This window comes from Heterocephalus glaber, unplaced genomic scaffold (genome assembly GCF_053883595.1).
Source record: "Heterocephalus glaber isolate CG9 unplaced genomic scaffold, H.glaber_assembly_v1.0 deba00000594, whole genome shotgun sequence".
Taxonomy (NCBI): Eukaryota; Metazoa; Chordata; class Mammalia; order Rodentia; family Bathyergidae; genus Heterocephalus; species Heterocephalus glaber.
The window spans coordinates 31537171-31554848 of NW_028258151.1; the positions used below are offsets into that span (position 1 = coordinate 31537171).

Below are 17678 nucleotides of genomic sequence, written 5' to 3' on the forward strand. Positions count from 1 at the left end.
ATTCGGCCAAGTTCTTTCCAAACTGATCCTGAAAATAGAAATAGTACACAGTTTCGAAAATAGTTGCTAATGTGTACTAGAATTCAAATCTCCCGTGCTCCAACTGACAGTGTTTGATGTGATTCTCAGAATGGTACAGTCAGTAAGCAAGATGCTGTGTTCCTCAGTTCCGTAGGAATTCAGCGTTGCTCCAGAGCATATCACTAGCAAGGGGCCAAGCTGGAATTTGAATGCAAGTTGGTCTGATTTCATCCAGCACTGATTCTTTCCCTGCCACCCCTCACATCCCACATTCAGTCCATCAGGAAGCCCGACCGACTTTACCCTTGAAACACACCTAGCGCCTGACCACTTCCGCCACCGCTCTGACTTGAGCCACTTGGACAACCCAGCACCTCCCTGTCTGGCCTTCCCACTCCTGTCGTTGCCTAAGTTTGCTCACAGTGGCAAAATCTAATCATTTCACTTCTTTATTTCAGATTCACCCAGGCGCTTCTCATCTTCTTCAGAATGAAACCATGATTCTTAGGACCCACAATGTTCTGATTTCAAACTTCCACATGATCTTGCATCATCCCGCTGCTTGTCTAGCCTCCTTGCAGTTCCTCGAGCACCCAGAGCACACTCTTGCCTCACCTCAGGGCCTTTGCACTGGTCTCCCCCTCAGTCTAAAAGACTCTTCCCCCAGTTATCCCTTTTGGCTGGCTTCCCTCCCTTCTTTCAGATCTTTGTGTAGATTTCACGGCCTCCAAGAGGTCTCCCAACTCCATCAACTGCTTCCACCACCAATGTCCTTTACCCAGGGTTAGGTGTCTTCCTTTTTATTACTGCCTGCCACTATTATATATACTTTCTATTATTCATTAGTGGTCTAGGTCCCCCTACTAAAATACAAGCTCTATAAAATTAGGAACTCTTTGTTTTTCTGTGCAAATGTATTCCCAGTGCCTAAACATTGTTCTAGTGTGTGCTCAGGAAATAATTTATATTAAATGAATGCTTTTTGTGTGATTACAGTTTTTCCATTTGTTCTTTTCTGATAACATATAAATTCCACATGTTTGGAGGTACACCATTTATATGATCATTAGCCAGAATTTATCAAGAATTTTTTTTTTATTCAGACCAGAGTATTTCGAACACCTTCATTTTGGGCTTAGTGCTAAGTCTTACACGTATTATTATCGAGAGGCCTTTTTTTTAATTGCCATACAGCAGAGATCTTTGTACCATCAGAACAATTCCTTTTTCCTAACGTTTTCTACCCATGAGATAATCAAGGGCCTTTTTGTAGAAAAGTTCATTTCATGGTCTGCATACAGTAGAGTATTATAAACTCCAAAACTAGCATATGTGTGTATAAAATCACTCAGATTTTCTAGAGGACTTCAGGTCCTGAAATTGTAGATGAATACACAGATTCTTTAAACTAAAGTTTCCTTACTATGCCTCATAGGAGCTGCAGCCTCTGACCTAAGAATATGTGCTGGCTACACTGCTCAAAAAAGGTAGATTAGACACCATCTCTAGAGTTCCATGTTTAATGAATAAAGTGGAAAGCCTTGTTATGGATTGTTCTGGTCATTTCTAAATTTAGGAAAGCATATTTAGTGCACAGCTACTGTCTATGAAAGATGCCCTACCATGTGAAGTTCCAAGGTTCAGTGTTTGATTCTTAAATATTTGCCGTGCAGCTTCGGGCATCCTTTCCACTACCCCACGGCATTAAGTTGCAGTAGCCTTTCTGTGCTAAACCAAGACTCCAGTTGTTTTGGGAAGACAGATGCCTAAGCAGTCTACTCCAGGGAGTGAGAAGAAAAAAGCTACAAAGTTGTCACCAGAGATTTTTTTAATAGGCTAAGCAAGGACAAAGCATCAATAATGTTTCCTTTATGGCCTAACCAATTATTTTCAGTTTGGCATTCTATATTGGGAAACTAGAAAATTTGCCTAAGTCAGTGGCAATCAAGGTCAGGTTGTTTCTGAGGAAGCAAAATTTGTAACGGCAACTTGTTGAGCTTAAGAAACTTCAAAAATTTGTTCTGTCCAAAATACTTCCTGTAAGTCTTGAGTATTTTCTTGACCTGATTCCCATGATGTTTTCCTGAGTAAGCAGAGAAAAGAATTAATTATTGTTTCTTGGGCTTTTAATTAGCAATTTAAGGATGTACCTAGATGACTTTTTATGTAAAAGATATTTCTTTACTTTTACGTAGCTTTTTAAATTTTTGTGGCAAGTAGCTAAATCTATACATTTGCCCTTGTTGAGATAAATGATCCCACTTAAGCTTGAGAATATCTAAACTTTCGGTTTAAACTCTCATAATTCCAACCCCCTGATGTATTTAATTTTCTGGATGGTGACAGTGGAAAGGACCCCAGTACTGTTCTTCATTGCTGGCCATGTGAAGTGTTACTTTGCTGATTCGTTCAGTTAAATATCCACAGTACTCCTACTGTGTGTGTACCAGGTGCTGTTCCAAGCTTTGAGAACATAGTAGTGCCCTTGTGTCTTCACGGAGCTCGTATCCTAGAACCTGAAACCATTTAGCCATTGGATTTAGTTTCGGTACCATTTTGCCTCCTTCCTACCACTGCTTCACACATTTCTAGTGTTTGAACCTATACTGAATTTCTTGCAGTTCCCCAAAATCCATGTTCTTTTTTGTCTCTTTTTCTTTTTTCCGGCTGTTCCCATATTTGTTTTACCCGGCAAACTCCACCCCTTGTAGGACTTAGCTCAAAAGCTGTTTCATCTCGGAATCCCTCCCATCTACTAGGCCGTGTGGAAGGAAACCCATGGTGAAAAGAAGTAAATTCCCTTTCCAGAGTAGAATTTACATTTCCTACTTGGGAAAGCATAACTCGACCTGGAGCCTCTGCGTGTCCATCTCTCATCTCCACCCCGAGAGCCAGAGGATTCTCCAGACTGGCACCGCCGTTGAGCTGAGGGATAAATTAGCTTGTGGCACCACCAAGTGGTTCAGTCAGGCAGTGCAGCTATTCCTACAAGATTAAAATAGCGGGGTTGGTGCCATATGCACATTATGGGATGGAGGACAGAAGGATGGAAGAAAGGAAAAAAGACTTATAATGCAATTGAAAGGCATAATTATCAGACCATCTTGATTTTGAGAGGCTCAAAACTTTTTTGGGGGGGGGATCGAACTCGGAACCTTGCGCTTGTGAGGCAGGCAGTGGAACCACTGAGCTAAGGAGGCTCAAAACTATACCTTTATCAGGCTTCTAATCTACATATAGGGATTTTTTTTTTAATTTAGGCCTTTTCTAACCTGTAAACCTGAAGACTAGAGATAAGGTTTGCTTTATTCCTTCATTATTTGCGATCAGAGTATATGTCTATATTCCATTTTGCCCTGTTTGCTTCTCAGCTTTGTTTGATGAATACACTTGAGCTACCTACCCATTAAACTCTACATTTCATACTTCTGTCAGTGTGAAATACTTCTTTGGTCTGTGTACCCTTGCGGCAAAATAGTTAAAAGTACAGACTTTTAACAAAAAAAAAGTGAGGGATAAATGTGTAGTGGCAATCCCAATAAACAAATTCATAAAGCCAAAAGTTACATAACCAAAGTGGGCCCAGGTATTGAAATCCTCGGGTGAAGTTAGTTTACTTAGGGTGAGTTTGTAGCTACAAGGATCATAAAAGAGAAAGACGGAGATGACAGTGATCAAACAGTGGTGAGTTCTTGGCTCTGAACTAGGCTGGAGTTTCAGCTTACATGTTAAGGAATGGCAGGTTATAATCCTTGACTCATACTTGGAAGTAGGGAAACTACAAAATTACCAAAGTACTCCTATTCACAAAAGCCCCAAACATCATGGATCCATTCCTTCCAGGCGTTAGCAAAAAAAGAAACCCATGGTATGGAGGAGATCTCAACTTTACTTGTAAGTGGAAGATTTCAATTCTGACCACCATGTGTTGGAAAAGATCTTCTTCTTTAATACTATATCACTGTAATTTAAACCCTTTCCTTTCACACTTGGGAGATGAACAGAACATGTTCACTCATTGGTGAACTACCATACTGTGACAAGGTATCACACATCACAGGAGGAATCTCTTATCATGACTCGGGACTTGTCAAGACAGGGTTTCCTTACATTTTGTGTTGAGTCATGTCCAGCATACAGAGCAATGAAGGACTTAACATTTGTGAAATCCCTCTAGCAGGTCACCTTCAGATGTGTCCTGACAGATGTCTTAGTCTCCCAGTTTCTATATAGTTATGCTATCTTTTCCCTAAACAGGACAAAAAGAGATGATCCTATTTTATCGGTAGCAAAGTTTGTAAAACTCAGAATGATAAGAGATCAAAGAAGAAAAGTGGTAACCTAAAGCTGAGAAAATGAAATGTCTATTTTAGAAGGACTAACAATGATAGAACAAGCTTAAGTAATGATAAATTGTAGAGAAAATTAGTATCTCTTTACAAAGGTAAAATGACAGAAATCTCATACTCGATGGCCCTGTAACCATGATCCATGTAGTCGGGGAAGAAAGTATCCTGTCTTGAATCTCTGCTGTTTGAATTAGGGTTCAAGGTCTTCCTTCAAAGGTTCCAAAAGGTCCGTTTCTGCTTATTTTTAGTATTTTCTCTAGTCTCATTCTGCTTACGTGATAAAACTGGCTTGTTACAATTTGTTTGATGCTACCATGTGTTCTAACAAGTTGGCTTTGGATAGCTGCTTCTGTTTTCTTCTCTAAGATACAAACTTTAGATTTTATTAGAGTTTCCACCATGAGCAGCAATCGTGAAGCTCACTATTCTGATTTTGTCACCTTCCTAATTACTGTCATGTCTTGGGGGGTGTCATCTTTCTAGAGTGTCCTGCCATACTATGTTGCTACGAAAATGTCTAAAATCCGAAAGCCAACTCTGGGCAAGCCCTCTCCAAGCACATTTGTGAAATCTGCGCTTAAAACAGTAGGTCTGAAGTCTCGCACCTGTGGATACCTGGTGCATGCTCTTATGGTACGTAGATTTCTAAGTCCTAAATCAGGACCTTCCAGTTTGGGATTTTCTTTTCTGTTGAGTCACAAATAATTTATGATATATACTGACTTACATACATTGTCTAGGCTTACAAGGCCTCTGTGTTTTATTTTCAATTACATACCCAAGAACATTGAAATGTGCCTATAAATAAAGTAGCAGTATAGTAAAATATAAGACAAAGGCTTTAATTTAGCCCAAATTGTAGGCTATAATTCCATATCTTCCCCGTTTCTTTCCCTAGGCCTCATTCACCTTAGCCTTGCCTTCTTGGATTTACTTTAAAATAGCCATGAATATGAACAAGGCTGTGCGAGCTCACTTTCTGAAGAAAAACAAGAAGAACTAAGTATTAATACCTGATATCTGCACTGAATAACTTGGCCAGATGCTTTTGCCCTGCAAGGAGCCCCACCAAGCCCCCAGAATGCATTTGTCATTTCAACAGTGAACGGACATGGCTCAGCATTGTCATCACTGGGAAGAAAACAAAAGTTGCTCTGAGGAGTTCCTGACATAGTCCGGTACCACCTGGAAAAATGTTGATGAGTAATATAAATGCCCCTATCAAATGGATATAGAACTAATATCACCAAGAACAACTTCATAGGAAGAAACACAGTTATAACAAATCACGGAATGACAAAAGACAGGCATAAAATTCAACCGTTTTCATCTGATCCAAGATGCTAATGATCATTATACTTGCATTTTCTCAGAAATATATTAGAAAAATGTGATGGCTAGGCACTCTTTTTTTTTTTTTTTAACACTTTGAGGGAATGGGGATTCATTGATTCACTTATGGGCAGACAGACAAGCTGTAATTTACATAGATCTGTAAGATTTTCTACATATACGACCAGTATATGTACTTTTATATGGAACTCTTCTTTCTTTCTCAAAAGTAGCTAATGAGGGGCCAGGGATTCAGCTCAGTGGTTCTGGCACCTGCCTTGCAGGCACAAGGTCCCGAGTTCGATTCCTGGTGCCTACCAAAAAAAAAAAGTAGCTAATGACATAAAAATATTTGTGAAAGAAAAGTTACTTCTCACCTGTGTAGCCTACCAAAATATATGCTTTCTTGTAACATGTATTATTTCTCCTTGATTTAAATGTGTAGTATGATGGAATTACAAAGGTAAATGGGCCAAAATGTACATTGAAGCTGCCAGCTTCCTCTGGTGCCACTGAAACCCCAAACCAGGAGACAAACCCCAGCCTGCTTTGTTTCTGTTGCACCAATGTTGCTCGCGAATATAACATAGACTGCTTCTGTAATAGTAAGAATATTAGAACTGGTTCTAATAAAAATGAGATGACAATCGTGTTGGATGAAAGTCTGCTTTTTTAATGCTTGAAACTAAGGCCACAGTGACACCGGATCAATGTAAGTTAAGACTGATGTCATGCTTCATAAATCTGTTCAAGGTGTCACCAAGGAAGAGTTCAGTACTGGAAATATGTAACATAGAAGGTAGGACTTTGCCTAGGTCATCATTGGTTCCTGATTTGAAGCATCAGTAAATTTACCCCAAAAAAAGAAAATTTAATTCAGGTGTTGAAGTGATTCTAGTTGTTAATTTTGCTAGCTGAGGACATAACAAAACAGAAAAAAAACAAGTTACCATCTGTTATCAGAATCATTATGTAAAAGAGAAGATACTTTAGCGCCCCAAAAGCAGAAAGAACATGATCTCAGAATAAAGGACAGGACCATCGTTTAAATTGAATAAATTTAGCTTTATGAAAAACAATATCATTCGTTCTTTTTTCCTCTCCATGATCTGGACATGATTTTATATGCTTTCACACACTAATAGCTGACTGGTTGGTTGCTGTGGTCGTTATTTTTGTGAAGAGATGGGTAAACAAGGGAGAGATTGTTTTTGCGGGCCAGCTACACTGCAAGGTACAAAATACTTTTTCTGCTATCCCAGTTAGAAAATAGTTGTAATTCTGGCTAGCAAATCCCTTGGCAATTTCAAAATTCCGTGTTATGGCTTTGACTGCTCTAGCTTGGCAAGTATATCCTGTTGTGTTCAACACTCAAGGTTGAAGATGATGACATGGAAATACCACCTTCAAGGGACATGAAAATGTAGAATGAAAGAGAAGAAATATATTTGAAACCATTATAATAGTGAAATGCATTTTTTACAGTTAAAGAAGTTAAGGTTTAGGGGCTGGGAATTTAGCTAAGTGGCACCACACCTGCTTCGCAAGCGCAAGGTCCTGAGTTTGATCCCTGGTACGAAAAAAAAAAAGTTTATGTTGACTTTGACTTGAGTTTTTCTGATGTGTGCTAGGTGAGATTTGAGCACTAAAAGAGTGGAGAAGATAGTATTAATCACATGAATAGAGTTAGCTTGCCTTACTGAATAGAAAGCTATAATTTATTTTTCTTTTCATTATCCTTTTGCATGGAAACGCAAAATATTGCCCCTTAGACATCAGAGGAACATTAGAGAAAGTGTCTTATGACAATTATTTCCACCGATCTGATTTGCTGTTATCCCAATCTGACATGCACTTGGAATAAGTAACAGTTAAAGTTGATGTTGTTGGCCTCCACTTCCCAGATATTCTTACCCTGAAGAGATGAAGCTAAGCTGTCACCTGATACTTATTTAGTCAAGGTAGAACTGAACCTTGAGACATTTATAGCTAAATGGTTGCATCTTGAGACCATACTCGTAAGTGAAATAAATCAGACAACACATGTTTAAATACCACATTGTTTCTCCAGTGTGAGAAACGGAAAGTGGAAACAAAGATTAAAATGTGTAATAGATATTGGGAAACGGGAAGAAAATGTTCAAATGAGAAGGGAACAAGGGAGAGGGGAGGGGGAAAGGAAAGAAGGGACAAGAAAAAAATAGAAGGAAAAAAATGGAAACAGGGCCGGGGATTTAGCTCAGTGGTTTCGCCGCTTGCTGCACAGGCACAAGGACCCAAGTTCGATCCCTGGTACCAAGAAAAAAAAAAAAAGAAACAAAGCTTTTGTATATAAGGAAGGGAAGAAGGGTCAAAGGGGGATGAGAAAAAAAGAAGTAAGATATGTCATGTACAGGTACAAATTCCCTATGATGAACGTTATATCTAAAATATACCAATAAATGTTTTGCTTAAAAAAAAACAACAGGCTGGGGATTTTGCTTAGTGGCACCCCGCCTGCCTCATAAGTGCATGGTCCTGAGTTCGATTCCACACACTGCAAAAAGAAAAAAACCCTGAATTTTATATAGAATGAACATCAATACCAATATAAATGGTGCTGATTCATGTGTAAAAGATTTGTTGTGATAACAGCTTATGGGAATGAGATGGAGTTCAGTACTGTTCTTTTTTAACTTTGTTGATACCAATAATTGCCTGGATTTCAGTGGTCCTACATTCTGCTACTGTGTTCTGTAGTTTACCAATATCAAAGCAAATTAAAGCCTTTAAAAATATATATATTATTATATAGTTTAATTTTTTAAACTTTGTGATATGCTAATATTTTGGCCACCATATTTGTGTCACTCATTTCATGATACAAAACATAAATATGCCCAATTAAATTCCCTTGTGGGCAGTGTATTTTTTCTTACTATTGAGATATATTTGGAGACATTTAGAAAAGGAACATTGTATCTAACACAAACACAAACATCAGATTTTTTAAAATTTTAATGTGAATGGCAGATTGCAACTTGTTCACTTTCTATGTGTCATTGAAAAGCAAGCAACATGGACAATATAGATGGTAAGCCTTGAGGCATATAAGCAAGCTCATCTTCCACATTACAAAAGTTCGTAGCCATATTGTTTACTTTCCCGGGTGCTGGAGAAATAACAGTGAAGAGAGCAGGTGAAAATCCCTGCCTCTGTAGAATTTACATTAGAACTGGCAGGGATGGAGGGGAGGGGAACAAAGGCAAGAGATAAGTAGTTGATAATATTGTAGTAGGGTCTGCTGTGGAAAACATGCAGCAGGATAAGAAGGATGGGGAATTAGCAGGGGTGGGTAGGGATGCAAGCCTTGTGATTTCAAATAAGGTCCTCAAAGTAGACCTTAGTGAGTGAGGACATACGGCAGAGCACAGAACATATCTGTTCCCAGAACAACTAGGGCTATGTATCTATTGAAGTGCATATTAAGTGATATATTTCCTGAGGATTTATGTTTTGGAGACTTGCTTTAGTATGGTGTAATCAGCATCATCTAATATTAAAATTACTTTTGCATTGTTGGTCATAGATGATTATCATTACTGAATTCAACATACTAGTACTTTACTTGGGATTTTTGCATGTGTGTGTTTATGAGATTGGCCTGCAATCTTCCTTGAACTTTTTTGGGTCTGGTTTGGTATTAAGATTATAATAATTTCATTAAATGAATTGGGAAGCGTTGGTGATTTTACTGTTTTCCTGGAGAAATTTGTGAAAGATTCGAATGATGTGAATTTATAAAACCACCTAGTATTTATTTGTGGGGAGGCTTTTAACTGCTGATTTTATTTCTCTAGTGGTTGGTAAAGTATTCAGTATTTTTATTTTTTCTTAAATCGATTTTGAAAAGAAATTTTCTAAGTATTTACTCTGCACATGTAAACGTACCATCATAAAGTGGCTCAAGGGAATTTTTAAAAATCTGTTAGATGTGTACTTATAATTCTTTTTCGTGCTGTTTTTACCCTCCTGCTTTCTTTTCCTTGACCATTTTCCAGAATTTTATCTATTTTAATTTTTTTAAGAGCCAACTTCTGGTTTTGTCAATTCTCTCTGCCCTTCTGCTTTCTGAGAATTTGTTCTGTTCTTTCTCTTATTTTGTAAGTTGAACATTTAATTCATTCATAATCAGTGTTTTTTTCTTAAACATCTAAACATTTGCATTACTTCCTTTGCTGCAGCTCACAATTGTGTGCATGCACACAAACATGTATATACACATTTTTATTATTCTTCAGTTGCTAATATTTTTACATTGATTTCTTTGACCTGTGAATTATTTTTACATGTTATTTTTAAATTTAAAATTTAAGGATTTCGTAAATATGATTCTTTTTGCAAACAAATTTATTGGGCCAGGGATTTAGCTCAGTGGTTCCAGCACCTGTCTCGCAAGCACAGGGTCCCGAGTTCAATCCCTGGTACCAAAACAAACAAACAAATTTATTAATATCATTAATAAAAGTTTTATATTTTGTGCATTGTAATATGAAGCACTGAAGACACACATGCATTAGGTGATATTCCTGCCAAAATATATAACCTAACTGTCAAGAAGAAATATCAGAAAAATCCACATTAACAGTCTACAAAATTAACAGCCTATACAGTCAAGAGCTTCAAATTAGAAACTAAAGAGATATAACAACTAAATACCACCCATAATACTGGCCCAGATAAAATTGTTTGTAAACTTTTGTTAAGGGATATTCTGGAGACAACTAGTAAAATCTGAGTAAGGTCTGTAAGTTAATTGTCATTGTATTGATGTTGGTTTCCAGATTTTGATAATGGTACTTAAGAAAATGTTACTCCTTGTTTTTTTAGGAAATATATACTAGCGCATTTAAGGATAATGGAACCTTATATATGCAACTGAATCTTAAAAGAAAGGAGTTCCAGTAAAATTTATATTGGAAATGGTAGAGTGAATGTAAAAGGTTAATAACATCTGGAGAATCTAGGTGAAGGTACAATATATGTGAATTCTGTACTGTTTTGCAAGTTTGCTGTAAATCTGAAATTATTCCAAAGAGTTTTAAAAAATGACTTTTGCTACTGGATCTAACTAATCTTGTGGTCAAAGAACATGTGAGTATGATACAGCTGAGGCAAATTACTATAATCATGCTCTCTGCCTCAGCTTTGCCATCTGAAAAATGGGAATAGTACCTACTTCATATATTTTTGTGAGTATAAATCAACATAATTACTTAGAACCCAACCAGCACAATGTGTTTTTGTTGTTGTCATTGCTGTTGTTGAGTATGTTGTAGTTGGCTGAATAATGAATCCCCAAAACACTAGACCTGAACCTTGTAAATGTTACATGGAAAGGGGCTCTTTCCAGATGTGATTAAGTTAAAGACTTTGAGAAGGGGAAGTGTCTTTTTTTCTTAACATATTACCAAGGTCTGTAGTATTTTACTACAGTAAAATACAAATGCTTTCATAATGTTGTTCTCCAAGTCTTATTTCATGAATGATCAAAGCAGTTTAGAACTAGAATATGACTCACAGTAGGATTTTTAAACAATTTATTAGTGGCTAAGTGTTCTAGGCCCTGCTTAAAAATAAAAAAGCATCCTGAACTGTAAGGATGGTTTTCTTAATTGAACAGGTATTGGGTGCCTTTACCTCAGAGAAACAAATACTTGGAGCAGATTCTCACTACCTAGTTAGTTGTGTCAGGTCTTTACTCTTCAGTGTTTTTCTTGCTGCAAGATGTGAGGTATTGCACAGGTATATACCCAAATGGCCAAATATTTATGAAATTCATGAGGGAGCTGTCTTTAATAAGAAAGGTAGAGTGATTACAAACAGAAGAGAATGCTCTGACCATGGAAGCAGGAGTAATGTGGCCACTAGCCAGCAGCCACAAGAAATTGGAGGAAGCAAGGAACAGATTTTCCATTAAAAATTGTGGAGGATGAAGGAACCTGCCAAAAATCTAATTTTGGAATATGTTATGGCTGTGTCTAGATGTCCCCCAAAAGCCTCATGCAGTCATAGATGGGGCTCCACAGAGGGGGCGGGATCTAGAGTGTCTGATGCTGGGATCAAGGGTGTGTGGTTACAAATTAGTCCACTGACTGGTTTGGCACAGTGCTGGGTAGGATTAAGGGTGCCCCACCCTGGGTGTCAGTACTCCCTGACCTGCTGGGTAGCTGGACGGAATATAGGGGACGGAAAAAGGGTTGCTTCTTGCTGCTTGGTACTTTGTGGCTTTGCTACCTTCCTGTCTTCTACCACCATGAACTGCTTTTCCTCTGCGATGCCCCTCTGCTGTACCACCCTGCCTTGGAGCCAGCAAACAATGACTTGAAACCTCTACAAACTGAGGTAGAATAGACCTTTCCTCCTTTAACTTCAGGTGTTTGGTATTTTGTCTCAGCAACAAGAAAAGTAAGAATAGAAATACGGATTTTGGACTTCTTGATCTCCAGTGAATATGATCGGTGAAAGAATAAATTTTTGTTGTTTTAAAACTACAAGTTTGTGACAGTTTGAAAAAGCAGCCCTGAGAAACTCATACAAATGTAAACTTTTTTTTAATCACCCATTAGAGTTTTTTGAAACTTGTTTTATATCCAGATATGGTCAGTTTTTTAAGTGTTCCACATGTGCTTAAGTTTTATTTTCTCATTGTTTTCCGTATGAATCCATTAAACCAAGCTTGTTATTTGTGTTCAAATCTTTTATCTCTTTACTTTTTTTTTTTTTTTGGTACCGGGGATCAAACTCGGGTCCTTGTGCTTGCGCAGCAGGCGATGAAACCACTGAGCTAAATCCCTGGCCCTCATCTCTTTACTTTTATCTGCCCATCATATCAGTAATTAAAAAGATGTTTTGAATTCTCCTACTGTAATGGTAGATTTACCAGTTTCTGTGTTTCCTCAATTTTTACTTTATGTCTTTTATTGAATGACTAAAGTATAGAATGTTTATGTCACCTTGGTGATTTGAGCCCTTTTTATTATGTAGTGACTTCCTTGTTGTTGATGGTTTTTGCCTTGAAGACTGTTTTTGTGATATCGAGAGCTATCTTTGTTTTGATTAGTACTTAGTAGTATATATTTAATTTTCAGTTATTTTACCTCCTATCTTCCCATGTATTTGTTTCAGCTTTGTTTCTTATAAGCCAAATAAACCTGTGACAGTTTTAAGTGGTAATTTCTACTTTTGTGCTGATTGCTTTTCTTTTACTTTTCTCCCTCTGTACTAGTTTGGAAATTTTTCTTCTGAGCTTTTTCAATGCATACTCAGTACAATCTAAAATTATATAGCATTATAACCCCATCTTTAACAATAAGAGATTTTAGAACATTATAATTCTGATCAACATGTTCATGATTTCCAGGGTATTGTGGACCAAATTCTAATCTGTTTTTTGAAAACCCGTAAATTAGAAATTTTATTATCATTTTATGCCTATACCATTGTATAAATTAATTCCTTACAACACACCTTTCCTTCTTACATCTCAGACTTTATTGTACCTGTCATAGTTTAATTAGCACAACATTTTTTTCTTTATTGGTGTTATTTGAAATGGTGGTATCATTTAGAATTCATGGCATCTTAAAGTTAATGAAATACCTGATCATCCTGACGATTTCTGGCCTCCATTGTCAAGAAGTCAGTATCAATACGGTGTCCTTCTGTAGGTAGGACATCTCTAGCGTCTTTTGCAGCACAATTTGATTGGTGTTCCTCAGTTTCATGCCAGCTCATCTACATGTGTTACCCTTTATTTATCCTGCTTGGTTTACAGTATGCTTCCTATATCTATGAATCATGTCTTCGTCATTACTGAAAAGTTATCAGACATTACCTCATCGTCTCCATCCGAGACCCAAATTATATGCATCATGTCTTCATTCCACCTCTTCATCTCCTTCATACTCTCCATCCTTGCATCCCTGAGCTGCAGGCCACCCAGTTTCTTCACATCTTCGTGCCAATTCACCAGTTTCTTCATATGTCTTGTCTACTATTAAATCTATTCACTGTGATTTTATGGTTTTTTATTTTAAAAAGTTCTATTTGATTCTCTTTTAAACCTGCCTGATCAATCTAAATAGCTTCTTATTGTTCCTTTTTAAAAAAAACATTCAGTATTCAAAGTTCATGTAACATTAGCTCACTGGTGTTTTATATTCCATATCTAGTGATTCCAATATCGTGAATTCATGGAAGTCTAAATTTACTGCTTATATTTCTGGTGGCTTTCACTTAGGTTGATTTATTTTGTTTTTTATTTTTATTATTACTGCTTTAAAGTTGTATTTAGTTTACTTTAATTTGGGGAAGCATTCTGAGTATTTGCTTGAGACTCTTTTTCAGATACAACTTTTCATTCATTCATTCAATTCATTCATTTATTTTTGCAGGACTGAGGTTTAAACCCAGAGCCTTCACACCAAGTTATAGCCCCACCCCTTTATTTATTTATTTATTTATTTATTTATTTATTTATTTATGTCTTGAGTCAGGTTCTTGGTAGGTTTCCCATGCTGGGCTTGAACTTCTGCACCTCCTGCCTCAGCCATCTGGATGGGGTTACAGGCATGTGCCACTATGCCTGGCATCTTTTGTTTCTTTCCTGAGCCTGGGGGCCTAACAACCTGAGGCTACTCTAACTTCATTGGAGCAAAGTGATAGGAGTCTCAGGCTTAGTTCTCAAATTGTCTAATGATTTCACTAATTAGTCTTCTGTTCTCATTGCTGGGTTTTGGCACTAGCCTCAAGGGGCAACTGCTGATTTCCTATTCTTGTGCTGCTCACTGCCTCTAGCTCTGATTTCAATTTTTTAATATATTTTCTCCTTTTGGTTTAGTTTGTTTTCTTGCCCTTGGAGATTTCACTTATTTTTTTTTGAATCCAGCCTTGCATTAAAATGCTTAGAATGGTAACAAATTCATTATGCAGGAGTTTGGGTCTTGGTATAATTATTTGTTTTACATTTTATTAGGTAGGAATTCAGTGTGGTGTGAGCAAACAGATGTAAGATGGAGCACCATAGGGAAATTTTACATTTCCACAGAGAACAGGAGAACTAGAGACAACATCTAACTAGTATTCACAGGGACTCTGTCTGCTCTGCACTTTTGTTCTAATTTTGCCTGAGACTGGAGTTATTCAGGTGTACATGCTGGAAGCCTCTGTTGAGTTTTTCTTCTCCTCCCTCTGCTTTTCTTTTTTCTCTTCCCTTTTCCCTCCCTCACTCTTCTTTCTAAGTTGGAGCTCGTGTTAATGAGATTTCTGCGATGGTAACAAAACCCGTGAAATAATCAAGTTATAAAGGGAAAGGTTTGTTTGGGCTCACAGTTTTGGAGATTTCAGTCCATGGACTGAAACTGGATTTGGCTCGATTTCCTCTGGGCCTGGGGCAAGGGAAAACATCATGGCAGGAGCACATGGCAGCCAGGAAGAGGAGAGGCCAGGGTCCCAATATCCCCATCAAAGAAAAGTCCCTAGTGACCAGAACACTTGTGACTAGGCCTTCCTCTTAAAGGTTCTACCACCCTCCAACTGTGCCATAGCTGGAGACCAATCCTTTAACATGTGAGCCTTTGCGGGACACTTAACCCAGACCATAGGTATTTTCTATTGACTTCTTTCTGAATCAGTAGACTATATTTCAGAGTAATTTTAGGTTTACAGGAAAAATGAGCATAAAGCAGAGTTCCCATGTATTTCCTTACCCTCACCTCCCACAGTTTTCCCTATTATGAACATCTCACATAAGTATGATGCATTTTAGGTGATAAACTAATATTAATTAAAGTACATAGGTTACATTAGGATTCGCCCTTTTTATGGATTTTAGCAAGTGTGTGTCGGGTATTTTCCACTGTGATATCATACACGATAATTCCACTGCCCTGAAAATCCTGTGTTCCACCTATTGATTCCTCCCTTCAGCCACCTTAATCTTCTGGCAATCACTGGGCCTTTTACTGTCTTACCAGTTTTGCCTTTTCCAGAATGTCATACAGGTGGAACCAGACACTGTGTAGCCTTTTCGAACTGGCTTTTTCACTTGTACTTTAATAGTATGCGTTTAAGCTTCATTACATCTGTTAAAGGTTTGGTAACCCATTCTTTGTATCACTGAATAATGTTCTTTTGAATGCTCTGCCACCGTTTATCCAGTCACTTACTGAGGAATACGTTGGTTGCTTCTAGTTTTGACTATTATGAATACCATGGCTATAAACATCTGTGCACAAGGTTTTTTGGATTTTTTATTTGGTTGGTTGTTTTGTGTGTGTGTGGACAAAATTTTCAACTCATTTATCCAAAGACCATATTGATCCGTGCTGTGTCCTGAAAGCAAAACCTCTACTAAGTTTTTATTTACTACATTTGTTTCTTTTTCAAAAATACCTTACAATTTTTGATGATTTTGAACTTACCCATGGTTTTAATTCACTTTTTAGTCATTTAAATAAATGTATCAAACATCTTTATGTTCTACATCTAAAAGTCTAATAATATATTAATTTTTGTAGGTCTGTATCCATTGTTTCTGCTGACTTGCTAATGGTGCTTTATTTCCCTGTATTTTTCATGCTTTGTGTGTGTTAGTTTATTTTCATTAGAATTATAGATTGTCCTCTACTTACAAGGTTATTATGTCTTGACACACTTAGCATAAATTGTAAAATATTATAAGTTCGAAATGTGTTCAATACACTTAACCTTCTAAACATAGCGACACAATAGACTAGAGATGATCCCGTGGTTGAGTGGGAGCTGTGGCTGGCTACCACCAGAAAGTATTACACTACATTGGCAGCCTTGGAAAAAAGCAAAATCCAAGTTTGGTACTACAATTGGTACTCAGCACGTATTGCTTTCGCACCATCATAAATTTTTAAAAATTGTGCATTGAACCACTCATTGTAAGTCAGGCTATACATGTAAATTATTCAAGACTTTATTATGTAAAATTTTCATGGGAGGGTTTATGTTTTGTTTTTTGGTTTTGGGGCGTATCAGGGATCGAACCCAGGACCTTGCGCTTGCAAGGCAGGTGGCAGCACCACTGAGCTAAATCCCTGGCCCAGGGAGGGTTTATGTTTACAGTAGACATGGGCCACTACCAATTTTGATCTGCTTTAAGTCTCAAGGGCCGGGAATTTGGCTCAGTGGCACTGCACCTGCCTTCCAAGCACAAGGTCCTGAGTTTGATCCCTGGTACAAATAACTAAATAAATAAATAACAAGTCTCAGCTTGTACAGTGACTGGGACTTTGGGGGTGGTTCCCCCTTTTGGGAGTGAGGCATGAGAATCAAGGATTGTACAAATTTTAGTTCAGTCCCTAAACCTGTATCATGTTAGGCTAGTGGCCATGAATTCTCAGGGGAGACTTTCCCCTTGCAACCTGAGTTAAGGTCAAGAGAAGTTTTTTCTTGCCATTTGCCTCCCTGGGTTTTATCTTCCCTTTTCTGTCCTTATTTTGCCTTGGTTCATCCTGTCCCCAGGCATTTGGCCCTTCCTGGGTCCCAGCTTTACACAGAAAGCCTCTGCTAGAACTCCCCTGCATGAGCTTTGTCCCTATTCTGTCCCAACCCCTCCCCCAGCCTCCGGGGATATCCAAGCAGGTAGAACCCCAGGGCCAGTGCAGTGTGTATGCCAGCTTATCACCTCTCTGGACTTTTGTTCCCACATTGCTCTTGGCCTAAGGGGAAACGACTTTTGCACAGGCTTTTCGTTTGTTTATCAGGGCAGCATATTATCTTGCAGCTGCAGGTTCCTTGTACCAGACAACCCTCAGGATCTCCAGCCTGTCCCATCTTGGGAGTGGAAGTGCTGGGTGCCTCAGTATATCAGGTCAGGTCTTCCTGTCTAAAGTATGCTGATGAGCTCATCACTGCAAAGCCTCTGTCCTGCCCCTGGGAGGAGGACAAAGGTGCAAAACCTGG

At 38.0% G+C, this 17678-nt stretch overlaps 1 protein-coding gene across 2 annotated transcripts in view; it reads left to right on the forward strand.

The window, feature by feature from the left end:
* Positions 1 to 6349, forward strand: part of Hsd17b12 (hydroxysteroid 17-beta dehydrogenase 12) — a 144015-nt gene extending 137666 nt beyond the window's left edge. Inside the window, exons 10-11 of one of the 2 annotated variants that reach the window (XM_004851999.4) lie at positions 4854 to 5003; positions 5269 to 6349. In XM_004851999.4, the coding sequence (XP_004852056.1) occupies positions 4854 to 5003; positions 5269 to 5373 (255 nt within the window). In that variant the 3' untranslated portion in view covers positions 5374 to 6349. The remainder of the gene's footprint in view (positions 1 to 4853; positions 5004 to 5268) is intronic. The other variant, XM_021264326.2, reaches the window with a different exon arrangement.
* Positions 6350 to 17678: the final 11329 nt, after the last annotated feature.